The sequence below is a fragment of the Dama dama genome, chromosome 5 (genome assembly GCF_033118175.1).
Source record: "Dama dama isolate Ldn47 chromosome 5, ASM3311817v1, whole genome shotgun sequence".
NCBI lineage: Eukaryota > Metazoa > Chordata > Mammalia > Artiodactyla > Cervidae > Dama > Dama dama.
Window position 1 is genome coordinate 84126298 of NC_083685.1, and position 13675 is coordinate 84139972.

Genomic DNA, 13675 nt, shown 5'->3' on the forward strand with positions numbered 1-13675 from the left:
ATTAAATAAAAAGCAATTAGAAGGCACCTGTAAATAAATTACATAGATGCACACCAAATATGTTCAGATAATTGAAAATAAGCAACCTCTATGAACTGCTAACCAGGAGCCGCAGGAAAAACAAAGCATAGATAATACCCTGCTACACCCTCTGCTGCTGCTGTCTCAAGCATGTCCAGACAAAAACCGCACAGTGAGCCTTAGACATTTAAAGGCAAAACACACCACCAGAACAGAGCTTGCTAATTGCCACTCAAGCAGGAGGAGCAGCGGCCTGCACAGTGCATTGTATGGAAGTGAGTAACCTTGGTTACTGTTTCCAAGGACACTGGGCTCTCGGCTAACAAGCATTGAGGTGAAGCTGAATGCAGTGTTGACTCATTTTAATAAACCTGCGTAAAGGAAATCAACACAACAGTATTCCACACTCCCCACATCTTTATTGGCAGATCTAATAAAGCATTTCGAATACTAAACAAGATACTGAAAGTAGTGAATACTCTTTGCAGCAAAGGCTTTTCGTTGATGCCTGCTGTATTTTTCCTCTGGCACCTCCCATGAAGTGACTAAACCTATTGTACTTGCTAAGGTCAGCAGTAACTATACTTACGAGTTTTATCTGAGGCGTTCTGGAATACATCTAGAAATGGAAACCTATCTAGTTAACAGGTGAGCACTGTCATCAATATGGACCACTGTGACAGAATAATAGTCCACACAGCGTTTCCAAAAATGTCTCTGCCGTGGAAATTCTGTCAAACTGGGAGACGTTTCTTGTTGCAAAGGTAGCTTGGTGACCATGGTCTATCATGGAATGTATAAGACCAATGAGAAGGCTGCTTGAATTTTGGTGCCATGTCGAAACGCAAGGCGCTGCTCAGGCTGAAGTGGAGCCCGGGGGCCCCAGGCAAAGTTTACTAGAAACCGGCCCACTTGTGTCGTCACTAACACCCACTGGCCCTGTGGAGGGCAAAGGTAACAACTCAGAGACAGCTGTTCTGGTTATTAGCAGCTGGAGATGGTATCATCCGCAACAGATGAGAAAAAACAGATTTACCTCATCAACACTTGTCTGTGCATCCTGGCATGCAGCCAGGCAAAGCAGAAGCCTCAACAGCTCGGGAATGAAAACGTTCTCTACCTTTCTTGGGGAGGGTGGAAGTAAAAGATGTAAGATGGAGCAAAATCGAATTGCCCCAAGTTTTGTCCTGTGGCGGGAAAAATGATCTAATTAATTATGTGAAGCAGCAATTATACAGACAAAACCAACTTTTCCAGTTTACAAACAAAAACTAAGTCTATGTCAGCTTAAGCCACACAAAGTGAACCACACAAGGTTCAAAATTGCTTCATAAGCATGTAATTCACAACCAAAATGTGTGTCCTAGATTGATGTGTTCTTCCCAGGAACAACACAGTCCTTACTACTTGACTTTTCCCCCCCCTGATTTTATGCATTCAGTTTAAGCGGCAAAGAAAATTCCCTATACCAGAGAGTATGACAGAGTTCCCGGTGACCCAGTGGTGTGGACTCCATGCTTTCACTGCTGAAGACTCATGTTCAATCCCTGGTAGGGAAGCTGCGATCCCACAAGCTACACAGTGAGGCAAAAAAAAAAAAAAAAACACCACACAACAGACAGCATGAGCCTTTTCCTCCTAAAATTCAGTGCTGGTTCTGAACAATTTCCTGCCATTGCTTCTAAGTCACGTGCCTCCACCACAAAGACACACCTTACTCTTCTCCTTGCTGGGCCATGAGCTCCATTGTCCAACCCTGGTCTCTCACAGTCCAATTTCTAGGTCTCTCACAGAAAAACGGACTGGTCCCTGTGCAGGCGTTTTTGGAAATCTGGACAGAGGCCTTTGCAAAGAGATTTCATTCAGCTGCCTTCCCAAACCTTGTTTGAAAAAAAATACCACGTTCACAGTCTGTGTGTGAGGGACACAAGGCTTTCAGTGAAGACCCCCAAGGGCAACGATATTCATCCAGATAGACCAAGATTCAGGTCTTGGTCCAAATGAACGTTCTCCACGGCGAAGTCCCCAGGTGTGCTTTGAAAGTTTTCTTGAAAGCTGACAGTCTTACAAATGCACCAACAGAGTGGAGAACTGGTTCTGTCGCGACACTAAAGTTGGTAAATCAACCCTTACCCAGTGGAGGTTGAAGCAGAAATTTTTGTTGTCCACTGGAGAGCAGAAATTTTTCTATAAAAAGAACATCTGTTTAATCACAATTTCTCCCTTTCTATTCATCCTAGATATTAACACTCAAAATGTGGCTAAATGCATTCTACTTCACAGAACAGAAAGTGTTCCAGATACACAAACACTGGCTCAAAATCCTTCTGACTCCAGTCCTAGAGCAAGAATTTATTTTTCTTCAAATGTCAATTCTTCACAGTTTCAATGCTGCAGCAGCAAATTATTCCTTAGATAAAGGCAATTGTGGTCCATATTTTAAAACATCTTAAGAGAACTAGAGATAAATTAGCAAACTTCCAGTGCCACGTGCAGTTTGGGTAGGGCAGTTTGGCATGAAATTCCAAAGACTGGCCCTGGGAACTTGGGGGCAAAGGTCGTCTGTGGGAAAGACAGAGGCTGAACAACCCTCCCCCCACCTCTTGAGGCTTTCCTCCTGATGGGGGGGCGGGGCTCCACAGCACTCACATTCCCTTTATTGGTCCAGGTCACCCCGGGCGGTGTGGTGGAAAAAAACCAACCCAGCTGGGTCCGTCACAGAGGCGCTGTCAGGCGCTCTCAGAGCAAATCAGGCAGGATCAGGCCGGGAGGTTTCGGCTCCACACAGTTGATCCAGAAGTTGGCACAGCTGGCGTGATACTGGTGTCCCCCGTACGCCAGCTTGAAGCTGTCGGTTTCCGAGTTGAACGCCTGCCAGGAAGAAACAGACACGGAGGGGGAGTGGTGAGGCTCCCTCCACGCCCGGGCGCTGACCGGCAGCCGGCAGGGACCCCGCTCCAGGACACAGAGGCTGAGGCCAGACTGGCACACACACGAAAGCTGAGCAGGTGGCTACAGGAATTCAAGCGAGAAAAGTTTTGTGCCGCTAATTAAAGGCATAAAAAAACAATCTTTACTGTTAAACCCAGTTTCAGCAAAAGGAGGCCAAATCTTTCCTAGAAAAGGCACACACAGGCTGTGGGGGGTTGGCAGGGGTCATGAAACGGGAACGAAAATAGCCAAGCGCCGATCATTTTGATCTCTTTGTGAAGAAGGAAGCCCTTCCCTGAGGCTGGCATTTGACTGTTACATGCCATCCCTGCGGTCTTGGAGGCTCATATAGCCCTATCATAGAGAAAACTCAGATTAAAATGGGTCTAATGTCACTGGGAGCTGAGAGCCGAACTGACATCATTAGAATGTCCAAATAGGTACAGGTCTTGTAAAAAAGATACCAAACACCGAAGAATGCTTTCCAAATGAATAATGCTTGCAGGTAAATTACAGCCAGGCAGGCCTAACCTCAACCACTTCCTGGGGTGTTTTCTTTTTTTCTTTTTTTTCCATTTATTTTTATTAGTTGGAGGCTAATTACTTTACACCTGGGGTGTTTTCTAAACGTCTACAAATAAACAAAACTCTAACCTCCCTGGCTCCCCAAATTTGTTTCCGTCTGCTAACAGCCAAGTGCTAAAGCTCTCTAACCTCCTCCTGCGTCACGATGACCTGGTCTTCCAGAAGCTGCCCTTTCTGTTACCCTGTTCCTCCCAGAGGAAAATAACCGCCACACCAGAAGCCGATACTGAGCCACAAAGCATGCACACAAGACGGAAGTGACCCGTGTGGACACGTTAGTTGACTGAATCAGACACTGTGGGAATGGAAAGGACTCAGCAAAGCATCCGTGATTGGAACAGCTCAGGATGACAGTGGAATCATTGAATTTGCCCTCCACATTCAAAATTAAGATGGGAGACACTAAGGTAACGAGTAAGTGGTTCATACTTTTTTAGGACGCTCTTCCGCAGGCTTCTCTTCTTTCTGAAATAATGTTGAAACCATAAGGTCAACAACATTCCCAGCACAGGGCCTCTGGCCTGCAGACAAGTCCTTACAGGTCGACCCTTTCCCCCGTGCCACCTTGCATGCAGACGGGGCTGCAGGCAGAAGGCAAACGAGCCCGCTCCACAGAGAGGCAAGACCTGATCCACTCCTGCAACAGCTCCCCGCACCGCCCCTGGGAGGAAGTCTCTGCTTCTGGGGTCCCACTTCGGGACCTGATCAGCTCCCCGCCTCTGGTCACAGACCACGCGGAGAACAGGGCCAGGTGGGGTTGTGCCCCGGGTCCTGTCGGGGACGTGCTCTGCCTTGGAAGTGGTGTGGGGGGAGGCGGTGACTTACCCGGCTCCTGGAGTCCACGTTCAAGAGGCACACCCCGCAAGCCAGCTCCTGAGCGTTTTTAATCCCAGGCCGGAGCATACAAGAGGAAAAATCCAGTGAATTTTCATCAGGCTGCGAGGACAAGACAAACGGGTAAGGAGACAGCAGTTCCCCACGCTGCTCTGCTCGGCTCTCTGACCCCGCCTCCCAGCAGGTCCAGCAGCAAGTTCAGTGAGCGCTCTACCTCCGCCAGCACGATCATTCCATTTCCCTGGGGATGTCAGGATGCGTGAAAAACAGTCCCTACCCTCAGAGCTCAGTTCAGGGTTGGGGCGAGGTGGGTATTGGGCAACACTGTGTGATGAGAGCCAGACTAGGGGTAAGAACCGAGGGCCAGAGCAGAGCGTGGAGGGGCTGGGGCACTGACCCAACTCAAGGGGAAAGAAGTGGGGTGGCAGAGAACACGTCCGAGAACTTACAGTCATCGGGGCTGAGTCCTGAGGGGGGTTTGCTGGGGGAGGGGTGGGGCAGGATGGGGGCGGTATTTATGTAGAATAAGCAGCATGGGCCTCTAAGGCCTCTAAGCAGAGAGGGTAGGAGGAGAAACCTAGGGGTGGGAGCCGAGCTTGTGGACAGAGGGAGGAGAGGAAGCTGAAGCACGAAGGCCTTGAAAGGAATATGAGGGGCTGAGACTTCATCCTGGAAAGCCTTAAGGGTTGTCACTGGATGCTGACAGGATGCGGTCTGCGCTCGGGACAGACCCCTCTGGCTGCAGTGCAGGCGATGAGCTGGGGGACTGGGTCTCATTCCAAGGCTGCTGTAGTGAGCCAGGAGACAGGTCCTGAAGGTCAGAACGGAGGGAGCAGCAGTGGAGAGAAATGGACACACGGGGAGCTGTTAAGGCCACAGAATCAACAGGCCTGGAGGACTGGGCATCTGATAGGATCCAACCTAACGAGGCGTGTGAGAGGAGAACGAGTTTGGGGGTGGAGACGGGGGAGAAGAGTCCAGGCTGGGACAAGCCAAGCCAAAGCTGCCTGCGGGACAGCGGAGCTCTGACGCTACATGAGCAGGCAGATGGATGCACAGGTCTAGCGCTCCAGAAAGAGGGAAATGGACATTACCGGCTAGAGAGAGTAAATATTGCACTGGCCAAAAAGTTCATTAAGAGTTTTTCCATAAAATGTTATAGGAAAACCCGAACGACCTCATATGCCAACCCAAGATAATAACAGCTAATAAGTCAAGCCCCTACCTATCCTAAGTAGGAAGCTAGGCTCTTTATATGCGTTATTTTTATTGCTTACCAAAAAAAAGTATGAAATATGGAATGTGTAGACTAAAGGTTAAAGCTGTTAATATCTTAGAAGTTATAATACATATCTATCATATGAAGCTTTTAATTCCTATTTATTTAAGAGAAATGCAAACACATTAACAAAAATCTTGTATGACAAATGTTCATAGCAGCTCTATTCATATTAGCCCAAACTGGAAACAGCTTGTATCGATAAACAAGAAAATGGATTTTAAAAGAACACAGCATATTAATACAATGAAATACAATGATAAAAGGGGATCAAACTGATACACACAACACAGATGAATTTTTACAACAAGCAATGTAAAAGAAGCTGGCGTAAGAACATATATAGTGCATAATTTCATTTATATTAGGTTCCAGAACAGGCAAATCTAGGATAACGGAAAGTTATAGAAAATAGATGGTTGTTTTGGGACTCAGATCAGAGGACTGGGAAGGGGCAAAGGGAACTTCAGCGGGTGACAAAGCACTCCATGTATCGATCGGGTGTGGGCTACATGGTCATGTGCATTTGTCAAACCTGACCCAACCATACATTTAAGATAGGAGCATTTCATTGTGTCTAAGTTATTCTGCAATTATGAAATACACTGAATAATAAAACAAGACAAAAACAACCAAAAAGACAAAGCAGAAAAATGAAACAAAAAGCCAGAATGGGAGAAAATATTTGCAAACAATGTGACTGACAGGGGCTTAATATCCAAAATATATCAACAGCTCACACAACTCAACAACAAATCAACCAAATCAAAAAATGGGCAGAGGACCTAAATAGACACTTCTTTAAACAAGATATACAGATGGCCAGCAGGCACATGAAAAGATGCTCAACATCACTAGTTATTAGATAAATGCAAATCAAAACCACAGTGAAGTCCCACCTCCCACCAGTCAGAATGCCCATTATTAAAAAGTCTACAAATAACAAACGCTGGAGAGACTGTGAAGAGAAGTGAAGCTTCCTGCGCCATTGGCAGGAATGTAAACTGGTGTGGCCACTATGGAGAACAGTGTGGGTGTTCCTCAAAAAGCTGAAAAGAGAGCTGCCATATGACCCAGCAATCCCACTCCTGGCCTTACACCCAGACAAAACTATAACTGGAAGATACATGCACCCCTACGTTCATAGCAGCGCTATGTGGAATAGCCAAGACATGGAAACCCCCACTGACAGATGAATGGGTAAAGAAGATGTGGCACATATATACAAGGCAATAAAAAAGAACACTAAAAAAAGAACAAAATAATGCCCACTGTAGCAACATGGATGGACCTAGAGACTGTTGTACTCAGTGAAGTCATAAAGGAAAGAGACAAATACCATATGATATCACTTACATGTGGAATCTAAAATATGACACAGATGAGCCTCTCTATGAAACAGAAACACAGACAGAATAGTCTGGCGGTTGCCAGGAGAGGGGGGACCGAGGAAGGGACAGAGTGGGAGGCTGAGGTTAGCAGACATAAGTTTTTATACCTAGAACGGATAAACAGGGTCTTTCTGTACAGCCCAGAGAACTATATTCAATATCCTATGAGAAACCATAATGGAAAAGAATATTAAACAAGAATGTATATATATATATAAGTGAGCCACTCTGCTGTACAGCAGAAATCAATATATTATAAATCAATTATATTTCAATATAAAAATCTAATCAAGAAAACAATATTTTGGATTGTTAATGGGTAAAAGTTAGGTATACCTGAACTAATTTATATTTCTTATATATGCCCTAGAGCAGAGTTTCTTAAACTTGGCACTACTGACATTTTAAGCTGGTTAAATCTTTGCTGCGGGGCCTGTCCTCTGCACACAGGATGTTTAGCAGAATCCCTGGCTAATTTGGGGACAAAACTGCCTCCTTCCCTGCTCAATTAAGAACTGTCTTTCCAAAGAGGAAGAGGTATGCATGCACATAAATATATACATACACACAAACCCACACACGTATGTAAGCTTATTATAAACTCTACTGATATGAAGAATGTGTAGCACACATTTTACAAATAATAAAATATACCATCCTTTTATTGCAAATTTCATATAGTATCTTTTTTTTTTTTTTAACTGCACCACACAGCACGTGGGATCTTAGTTGCACTGACAGTAAAAGAATAGAGTCTTAACCACTGGACTGCCAGGGAAGTTCTTCCCCCCACCCGCCCGCCCCCTTACTATCTTATTCTCACAAAATGCGTTCTTGGGTTTTTGCCCAACTCTTAGAGCAACAGTCAATCTCTGCCTGCTCTCCTGGAAGAGTGTTACCTCTGATGTAAATGGTCATGTTACTTCTGATGTGAAGGACAGGAGCTAGAGTGTCACCACTCAGACACACTTTGGAACTTCATGTGTCTGTCAAATACGTGAGTGACTTCTTTGCTGAATCAGATAATAGTTTTTGAATGCTGCAGAATCTTTACCCAACTTTTGGTTCTACTCACAACATAAGGGCTACACAAAGAGCATACTTGTAAAGTTTAACCTACATTAATATTTTCTCTGTATCACTTTAAATCTAGAAAATCAACATGTCAAGCCCTGGTTTGAAGCATCTGTGGATTTCCATGGTATAAGTACTCCTCCACGGTTGATTCTGAGCTACCAGTGCAGTGTCACTGAACACAGGGGTGGGAAGAGACGTGTGCAGCACCATCATATAGTATTTCCACGTAAGAAAACGGTGGGCTAGGGTGACCAACTTCCTGGTCTGTGCAAGACTCTCCCCATTGTATGGACTTCCTGGTGGTCCAGTGGATAAGAATCCACCTGCAACGCGGGGGACATGGATTCGATTCCTGGTCTGGGAAGATCCCACAGGCCAAAAGGCAATGAGGCCCATGTGCCACAACTACTGAGGCCTGCACCCCGCGGAGCCCGTGCTCCGCGACTAGAGACGCCACCCAGACAAGAGAGAGTAGCCCCCACTCGCTGCAACGAAGACCCAGCACAGCCAAAAATAAATAAATGACTTCTAAAAAATGACTGTTCCCATCTTAGCTCTGAGGAAATCCCTTGGTCCTGAGCAAACCAGGACAGTTGATTGTCCTTGGACAGACAGGAATAATCTCAAATGCTAAGGAACATGCTTTGTCACATGGGAAAGGAAGTGAGAATGAAGCAAGGCAATAGGAACAAAGTAAAAGGGTCATCTGTCCTGTCTTGAGAACCAGAAACAAATCAAGAGTGAGAAAGGTCTTAAGCCAGCAAGCTGGGCTCAGAAACACGTCTGAGTTTAGACTGCCCAGGTTCTGCAGCTGGATGCTTGATAACAGTCCGGAGTGATCACGCAAGGGGTGGCTTCAGTGAGAGAGAGACAAGGGCTTGTGGTCCAGATAGTGACGGATCTGGAGCCTGGCGAGTTGGCTTTGGTTTTTCTTCAAGAATACTGAGATGACCAGGATAACGGCAAATTTGATGATAAAATAATGGCTACATGTTCCATAGTTTCTTTAGGCTGAACCACGGAGGAGTCACCATACTGTCTTTGTATTTGCATAACTATATTATTTTTTCCCAGGGGAAAAAAAAGGGCTTCTCTCACCAGGAAAATGTGTAGATTATATATGATAGTTCCCCATTCCTTTCGAATGTGCCAGGTTCCACAAACATCTCAAACTAACCTGAGCTAAATCCATTCAGATCACACTTAGGGAGGGAAGCATGATAGACAGTTCTCAAAGAAGAGAAAGGGAGGTGGAAGGTTCAACTGTATGAACCTACTCCACTTTGGCCAAGTCAGAGGATAACTCTTTTTCTTTCTTAGTGCAATCATGACCTATTTGGTCAAACCGAGAAGCAGGTGGCACTGTCCCTTGTCTGTCGTCCAATTCTGTCCTTTGTAAAATGGCAACAATTTCACATGCCCTCCCTCTCTCCTTCCACTGGTGTAAGGATCCTCACAGATACATAAAAAGGGCGTTGGAAAGGATCGAATACTCTAAATGATTATCACAATTATTCACTTTGATAAATAAAATCTAACATGCTCTTTGAACTGGTTGAAAACACAGTAGCATGTCTGTAATCTACATTATAGACATTTATCATGTTACTGAAGAAGGCCTGTTTGAGAAATAATTAGAACCCAAGGAAACTAAATCCTGAAAAAAAAAAGTTAATAAAAGCCCTTTAATATATGTTTACCAAAGGAATAAAAGAAGCAAATGAAAAGGTCATATTGTAAACTCCAGCGAAAATCATAAGGCTCTGCATAAATTACTTTGTAGTCAAATTAATCTTTCAAATGACAAAATTAACCTTTATAAATACACATCTGTTAGCAAGGGGATTACTGTAGTCCGCAGTAACAGTGTGACAGCAATCAAAAGCCCTAATTCTAGAAGGAGGCATGCCCTCTACAGGCCACCTTGAATTGCGTGTCACCTACTTTAATTGGCAAGTGTGTCGTGTATTTAGCAAAGATTAAAAACCAGCGATATTATACTTGACCTGTATGCACTGACAAGTCCCAGAGGCAGGCTGGGATACATTGATATAATCCTGAATCTTTAGCCAATAATAAACTACTAAAACGGTATCCAAGAAAATCACTATTAAGGAAGAAGAGTTTGGTAGCAATTAGCATTCCTTACCAACAGCCTTATTCTCCTTCTCTGTCCCTCTGAATTAGACACGGCTGTGTGACTTGTCATGGTGTTAAGAGGCTGAGGATAAGTAATATGCTCACTTTTGGAAGGAAGTCTTTAAGACCAATGTGCTATTTGTCCTGTTCCCTTGATCCTCTCCTGGCGACCAGCGATGTTCCACTCGGTGAAGCTCTCTCAGCCCAGATGCTGGCGTAAGGAGGACATGGCATAGAGCCCCTCCAACCTGGGATGGAGATGGGACAGGAGCCGGGAATGAAGCTCTGTTGCTCTACACGGCTCTATTCCTCTACACGGCTAGAGAGGGTGGTGGTGGTGGTGGTGTTTGTTACCACCAAACTTAATCTGACTGAAATAAATCTATTCTCTTATAGTTCTGGAGGTCAGAAATCTAAAATGAGTTGGCAAGACTGCCTTTCTTATGGGAATTCTAGGGGAGGACACACATCTTCGTCTTTTCCAGTGTCTAGAGACTGCCTGCACACTCTGTGGATCACCGTTCCACCTGCAAAGCCAAGAGTGCAGCATCCGCCAGTCTCTCTTTTGACTGTGACATTGCTTTACAGCCATGAAATTAAAAGATGCTTGTTAATGGAAGAAAAGCCATGACAAGCCTAGACAGCATATTAAAATGGAGAGATACCATTTTGCCAGTAAGGTCCGTATAGTCAAAGCAAGGTTTTTCCAGTGGTCATGTATGGATGTGAGAGTTGGATCATAAAGAAGGCTGAGTGCCGAAGAATTGATGTTTTCAAACTGTGGTGTTGGAGAAGACTCTTCCAAGTCCCTTGGACAACAAGAACAAACAAGTCAATCCTAAAGAAAATCAACCATGAGTATTCACTGGAAGGACTGATGCTGAAGCTCCAATACTTTGGCCACCTCATGCAAAGAGTTGACTCATTGGAAAAGACCCTGATGCTAGGAAAGACTGAAGGCAGGAGGAGAAGGGGACCACCAGGAAAGTCCTCTTGTCTTCCTCTTATAAGGACCCTTGTCATGCCTCTGGGCCTGCCGAGATAATCCAGGCTAAGTTTCCCATTCAAAGACCCTGAATGTAATCACATCTGCAAAGTCCCTTCTACCACCTAAGGTAAAACATTCACAGGTTCTAGGGCTTAGAAGATGAACATCTTGGGTGTGGGGAGGCGTTATCCTGTCTACCACATCTACTTTCAGTCAAATAAAGATAATCTTGTGGACACATGATGACAATTTTGTCTCTAAAACACTATGCAGATTGGCAAGATGATAAAAATGCTATCATTATTAAAAAAAATTAACTGTTCGCCTGACATGCCACAGCAACAGGAAGTACTCTGAAATTCATTGCTTATTTCACATTAAAAGGAAGCAGGCAAGAATTTTATTAGACTGAGGGTAACAGTGGAATCACAGAGACTGGGTGACTTTCAGTTGACTAGAGGTCAGGAGACTAACAGTCCTGTCTCTTCTCATAGATTTCATACGGCAAAATAGATTTGTTTTGTTTTCCAGGACTGAAGTCTTGGTTACAAACCTACTGAACTTCAATCCACAACCACGAGATAAAACCTCAATAATTCACTCATCAGACGTCCCCGGTGGCACAGTGGATAGGAATCCACCTGCCGGTGCAGGGGACATGGGTTCAATCCTTGATCCAGGAAGACTCCACATGCTGCAGAGCAAATAAGCCCATGTGTCACAACTACCAAGCTGCGTGCTGCAACTACTGAAGCCCGAGTGTTTCAGAGCCTGTGCTCGGCAACGAGAATGGTGGGCTTCTCCGCCAGCATACTGAGAAGCCCACGCACCACAACTAGAGCGGAGACCCCGCTCTCAGCAACTAGAGAAAAGCCCTCGTGCAGCAACAAAGATCCACAGCAACCAAAAAAAAAAAAAAGTGATCACCTCACTACAATAGAGGATTTTTCTCTGAGAAAAGTTTCTTCATATCAGTGCTCAGAAGTACGCTTTCGCCACAAGAGGGAGTTTTAGTCCATGGATTACGGGAGCATTAAACAGAAAGGGACATGTAAAACTCTGCTGCTAGCGTTAACTTCCCGCTTAAAGAAATAACAAGGAGCCGCAATTTGGAGGTTGAGACTTGTGCTCTGCTTCCCTTAGCCCAAGCATCACTACTGCACCCAGAACTTTTTCACCTGGCAAAAGTAATGCAGTTTCCTTTTGATGCAGAGTCCCATAGAGTCTTTGTGGGAAGAAACAAGTCATTTTTTAATACTTTGGAAGCTGGGACTAACACAGGAGGAAAAGTGGTTTTGGGCAATGATTTACATTCAAATCCCAGGTTTGTGAGTTTCAGGCAAGTTTCATCTTTTCTGAGCTCCCATTTCTGCACTTGGAAAACTGGAGATTATGCTGACTTGATGGGATTATTACCAGGATTGAATGAGAAGGAATACAGCACAATGTCCAGCAGGTTCTAGGTGCAAAAGAAATAGTAACTACTGTATCAGTGTTATTGGAACCAAAGAACCTGGCTGTAGTGATTCAGCTCATTAAATAAAGCACAGAGCACGGGGACCTCCAGGGACGTCCCTCAGGGAAGTTTTAAGGACCGAAGACCTACCAGTTATCAAGAGCAAATGACATAGTGTATATAGTCAGGAGAAATATGAGTGGGGAATGATTACTTTTCACAGCTAACCTAGTGGAAAAAACAATTGTAACTGGAAGAGCACGGCTGACTGTGGAAACATACTCAGCACAGCCACGATGTGCGTGTACTTCTGTGCTGTCTAGTGGCAGACAGCCATCCTCCTGGGCCTAAAATAAAGCCAGGTAAACTCACTCACGCATCCAGATCCAGACATGGATGCTAGAAACGGATGTTCCTAGTGGGAGTCTGAAGGCGAGGGCATGAATGCCTGGCCACTCTTCCCCTTCACCTCCTCTTTCGCCATGTGGAGGGATTTAAAGCCACCGTAAGTGAGAAGGCAATACTCCCGGGCTAGGTGGGTGACTAATTCACAAAATCACAAAACCAAATTCTATGGCTCCTTCAAATAGGTCTGGGCAAAACTCATCCTTCATGTAAAAAATCAGAACATGGCTTATCTCTGAGTGGGGCGAAGACAACAACGGAGCATAAGGAAAGCTTCTGGGAAGATGTGCTATCTTGGATCTTGACCAGGCATGGGTTATGTGTGCCATGCATCTGTCAAAACCACTGAGTGGTACAACTAAGATTTTTGCACTTTACTAAGATTTTTGCATTTTACTAAGTATATATTTTATTAAAGAAGGAAAAAAGAAAAAAATTAAAGAAACCCAGGAGGGGCAATCAGAATCTTGAAGGCAAGCCTTTCTCATGAGCAAGATGTACAAGGATGAAACTGGCTTCCAAGTCACCCCGACAGCAGCTCCCTCAGAGCCGTAATCAAGGCTAAGATT

At 44.8% G+C, this 13675-nt stretch overlaps 1 protein-coding gene across 11 annotated transcripts in view; it reads right to left on the reverse strand.

The window, feature by feature from the left end:
* Positions 1–420: 420 nt before the first annotated feature.
* The window catches only part of SYNRG (synergin gamma), an 87547-nt gene continuing 74292 nt past the window's right edge, over positions 421–13675 (reverse strand). For 8 of the 11 annotated variants that reach the window (XM_061142736.1, XM_061142730.1, XM_061142740.1 and 5 more), the window contains 3 exons: positions 4363–4473; positions 3967–4002; positions 421–2892 (listed from right to left, as the gene is read on the reverse strand). In XM_061142736.1, the coding sequence (XP_060998719.1) occupies positions 2761–2892; positions 3967–4002; positions 4363–4473 (279 nt within the window). In that variant the 3' untranslated portion in view covers positions 421–2760. The remainder of the gene's footprint in view (positions 2893–3966; positions 4003–4362; positions 4474–13675) is intronic. The other 3 variants (XM_061142739.1, XM_061142737.1, XM_061142731.1) reach the window with 1 other exon arrangement.